This window comes from Silurus meridionalis, chromosome 1 (assembly GCF_014805685.1).
Source record: "Silurus meridionalis isolate SWU-2019-XX chromosome 1, ASM1480568v1, whole genome shotgun sequence".
Classification (NCBI taxonomy): Eukaryota; Metazoa; Chordata; class Actinopteri; order Siluriformes; family Siluridae; genus Silurus; species Silurus meridionalis.
Genome location: NC_060884.1, coordinates 21711185 through 21716155, shown reverse-complemented (window position 1 = coordinate 21716155; position 4971 = coordinate 21711185). Strand labels below are relative to the sequence as shown.

General features: G+C 36.8%; 1 protein-coding gene across 1 annotated transcript; it reads right to left on the bottom strand.

The window, feature by feature from the left end:
• Nucleotides 1-1576: 1576 nt before the first annotated feature.
• Nucleotides 1577-2722, bottom strand: znf648 (zinc finger protein 648). The gene has a single exon (XM_046844949.1). The coding sequence runs from the start codon at nt 2720-2722 to the stop codon at nt 1577-1579; it is 1146 nt and encodes a 381-aa protein (XP_046700905.1).
• Nucleotides 2723-4971: the final 2249 nt, after the last annotated feature.

Genomic DNA, 4971 nt, shown 5'->3' with positions numbered 1-4971 from the left:
TGTTATGTGCCTTATACTGGTTCTATATTGAGATAACCACCATGACAGTGACTGTAAGCATAATTTACATTCCTCAGGGAAGTTTCTAATTAGGACAACAGAATTCCACAAGATAGATGATGGGTCCGATTACCATGAGTCTGCACAGCGGGTATCAGCTGGGGCAGGGTGTCAGAGAGAGAGAGAGCATGAGAGAGAGATGAGGATATTCTGTTGACAGAAGGGCCTTGTTTCACTCTGCTTTATATTACACAATAAAAACAATAAAATCTGAATCAGATTTTTTTAATTTACATATATTTTGTCTATATTTATATTAGAATACAAATTATGCTACTTATACTACTTCTATACTAAATGCGTCAGTAACAGTTCTGGAAGAAAGCAAGATCTGCTGATACTAACATCACAGGTCTATTAACATTATATAAAATTCCGGCAGTGTTTTGTACTTTGTGCAGGTTTTATTTTAAGGAAAATGAAAATGCAACTAACAAAAATGAAAGAAAAGAAAACAAACAAATAAATAAAACAGTGTAACCAAATCATTATGCAAAGAGATGTGTGAAATATGTTTAATAAAATTCTCTGATTTTTTATTGTTTTTAATAGAAAAATAAAAATACCTTTCTGTGTTTCTGTGAAATAGACATGATGACATTAGATCTAGCAGAGGTAGTCAGTGCTTTGGCTCGGAATGGTATTTTTATAGGGAGCACTCATATAAACATGTCAGCACAAGGCATAACAACAGTATAGCATAGTTTACTCTTGTGGTTTTATGTCCCTAGGCCAGCTCAAACGTGTGCTCAACATATAGAACAAGTTGTCCTGATGGTTTTCAATTACAGGGGTTTGCTACTGGCTTAAATTACGTTTGTGCTAAATGTAGTACAGAGGCACTCAGATGGCAGAGATTTCCACGGCAGCGTGGCTCTGAATAGATATTGGTGAACTCAGTAAGACTGAGAAAAGATTTACTGCCATCAGGAAGTAGGTGACAAAACTGGAAGCATCTGTGTTTTGCAGAAATCGTGCCAGATTAATTAACCCTGTTTTTGCTGCGGTAACCATACCTGTATACGGACAAGTTACTAAAAGATGCAACAGTGCTATAAACGTCTTTTTCTCCTATTATACAATAACCACTAACCAAGAACAACAGGAATAACAATGCTACTAGTATTTGCTAGAATCACTGAGATTGTCAAGGCAGTGCATCATTGGGATATGAGCGTGTAATCTCTTTTCTGTAAAACACTTTTCTGTTCTGCCGCCCCACAATCTAGTAAACTATATAAAAATCCCTAATGTTCAGCTTAGAGTTTAAAATCCATATCAATATAGCCTGTTAAAAGAAGTTTTGTTTGTAATTTTAAACCAAAAAAGTTGAAGAGGCTGGCTTTATTCATCACCTCCATCTTTTATTTCCAGTCCTGGTCGCCATTAGCAGCATGGGAATAGGTTCTGTTTCTAACATATTGTTTATGTTTAAAAAGACAGCATACAAAATATTTAAAAATCATTTGCTAAGTAATGAACAAAACAACTAAACCGGTGGAAGAAGGACTTGCAGTCATCGGGCTTCATGGGTGCGCTGATGCCGTAGCAGGCGTGAGTGCATGGCAAAAGCTACACCACACTCTGCACACGTGTGTGGACGAAAACCTGTGTGCACACTCAGGTGCTCGGTCAGGTTTGAGGACTTGGTGAAGGCTTTCGAACATATTGGGCAGACATACGGCCGCAAGCCGCTGTGAACTTTCTGGTGCTCAGCCAGGCGGGAAGGAAGGGCAAAGGTTTTGCCACAGTCTGGACAGCCAAAAGGCCGCTCACCCAGATGTGTACGTTCATGCCGGAGCAAAGCTAAAGGTTTGTTGAAGGTCTTGCCACAAGCATGACATGGGAATGGCTTGTCATTCGTGTGCATGTTGCGTTCGTGCTTACGAAGGTCTGACGAGCGCACAAATTCCTTGCCGCACTCTGTACATGTGTATGGCTTCTCGCCTGTGTGTGTGCGGATGTGCTTGCGGTGGTCAGAAGACCATGTGTAGGTCTTGTCGCAGAATGGGCAGCTGTAGGGCCGTTCACCTGTGTGTAGCCGCTTGTGCTGCTGCAGGGTGCCCTGATGTGCATAGGCTTTTCCGCACAGTTCGCACACGTGTGGCTTCAACCCGCTATGTGTCTCCATGTGGCTCAGTAGGTTGCTAGACTTCTTAAAGGCCCAACTGCAGTAAGGGCACTTGTAAGGGCGGTTTTCTGCATCTCCCTCCATTTTTCGCTTCTTCATAGCTGCGAAGATATAAAGCGGCTTGCCTGTGTGTGTTGGTTCCAAATTTGGCTCATGTTCCCTGGATGGCTTTGCTACGTTGTTATCTTCAGTCGCTTCATGTTGCGTTTCTGTAGCTTGTGCCAATTCAAACTTGGTCCAGTCTTCCTCAAGTTTCACAAACCTGGACGCTTCCTCAGACTCCGATCCAACCATCTGGATCTCGCTAATGTTTTTACAGACTTTCTTTTCCTGCTGTGAATCACAGCACACTGGATTCATTTCACTGGCACAGACAGTGGAAGACAGTGATTCCTTAGCATTAGTGTTGATCTCACTCTCTAGAGGTATATACCGTATCTTATTAATTAAGGTCTTTCTGATACTTCTTTTTGACATGTAGGCTTTATCGTTGAAGATGTCTGGCTTCAAGCTGCTAGAATGTTCTGACATTTTTATTTTTGGTTAGCACTGGTCTTGCAGCTTTCAGGAAATTATCACATTAATGTCTGACCAGACTGTGGGGAAAAAAATGAAGGTAAAAATTCTAATTACCACATCGTCAACTCTAAGACATTCTACAAAATACACACCTATGTAATCATAGAAACAACCCCTAAACTGTGTCACTAACATAAGAAAGGCAATTCAGTGATAATTTAATATCTCAAGTGAGTCCAAATGGCTTAAAATAATTTCCCTTTTTTCCCTGCAGGAGTGGATTAATAATCATATTAAACTATAAGCCATTGTAGATATTATGTTATATTTTAAAGCATACCTTTATTCTGTCTTACATAGCAACTCACCTCACATCATTTATATTTTACTCAGTTGCATTAGTATTACAAAAAAAGATTTACTCTTCTTTCCAGTCCATGTGACTGTAATTTACTGGTCCTTTTTAAAGATATATAGACTGGTCCTTAGAGTATTTAATACAGCAAATTTAGTGTACTTTTTTATCAAGTGCATAATCTTTTTGGTCATTTCAATTATTTTGACCACAAAGATACAATGTACATTAAACATTGTCTTTACCTTATTAGCGATGTTCAAACATATTATTTTAAGTGATTTGAGTCATAAATTTAGTACCTATGCAACTAAAGCTTTTACTAAACTGAATGCTGTAGATATGATGCATAATATAATAGATATAATATATCTATAATCTACAATTTACAAAAATGGACAGATGCTGTATTTTATTATTTTACATACTTAGTTATTTTCTTATTTAAGATTCACACACTACACTAGATCTTATTCAATGTTTATGATCAGCTAACAAATCATTATAATTTTTTTTTAATTGCCATGCCTCATGTATACATATTTTGGATTGTTTCAATCATTTACAAGCACACTAATAAAACCAAAAAAACTGAGCTGATGACAAGCCATGTGTGTGAAACATGTCTTGGGCACAGTGACAGCAGGATGCCATCCAGAACCTGTCATTAATTCTAATCATTACATTTTACTATGCTACATAAATCACAGATGACCTGTGCACTGTGTATGTTTTTAACCCATATTTATAAGTAGTAAAAGTTTAAACAGGCACTTGTTTAATTTAAATATATAAATTCAATATCATCAATATCACAAAGAAGACTTTATTATCATTGCAACCATATAAAGTACAAGGTGCTACAGTACCACGGTGCTACAGCAACAACATAAATTAGTAAAAGGAACACAAGTAACACAGAAGTACACATACCTCTAAACTACAACACTTACCACATGGTTTGTACATTAAGCAGACAACTTATCATATATCACTTAACACAGATTTCACTTATCCCATTTTAGACTTTCAAGATACTGGTGATTTATATTAAATAAATAAAAAAAAAAAATAATAATATTATTTTTTCCCCCAAGAGAGACAATACAAAATGAAAAAAATACATCTTCGAAGTTTGAAAGATAATGACACTGAAGAAGCACACTGGATAGATTTCATGTTACTAAACAAAATAAAAACAATGAATACATTTCTGCTGTCAGTGTGAGCAGTGTTAAAGCATATTTTCTGAGCAATTACTTTTGACAAGAACAGGACATCTGAGTATGTCGGAGTTTCTTACCTTCAGGCGAGATGTCTACTGAGGCTGATTTTACTGTGGCTGGTGCATTTTTAACCAGCAGTGAAGATTAAGATGCTGGAGGTGGAGTTGAGCACTTCAGTGTTGCTCACACACTTGTCAGCATTTCTCCAAAGCCACATGGTACTTGAGATTATAAGCACAATATCGGATATTATTGTGTATATAGATATGGATTATTGTCAATCTTTTGAAATATAAATATAAATAGCTATACAGTAATATGTGCACTTTACACATTTTTTCATTAACTTTCCATACAGTTTTTATGCTTCATGTTTTCTATAAATGGCTCATTGAATTTAAAGAATTCATAGTGTCATGTAAATTTATTTTTTTTTAATCTTAAGAACTTAAATGCCTCGACTTCACTCTCAATGCTTTACATCCAAAATAGAATACCATTAGTGTGTAAATACTGCATTAATTGATCTAAGTGAAGTACATTAGGGACACGAATAACTAAAGCTGATGTGGTATGTTAGTGATCACCCGATAGCTCCCAGGAGGAGCAACATATAGACTGCAAGAATTGACTGATTGTCAGTGGCAGGGGAAATTCGAGATGTACAGAGACGAAGCTGA

Bases quoted from the DNA above. Each gene is read 5' to 3' on its own strand.
- znf648 (XM_046844949.1), bottom strand. From the start codon at position 2,722: ATGTCAGAACATTCTAGCAGCTTGAAGCCAGACATCTTCAACGATAAA.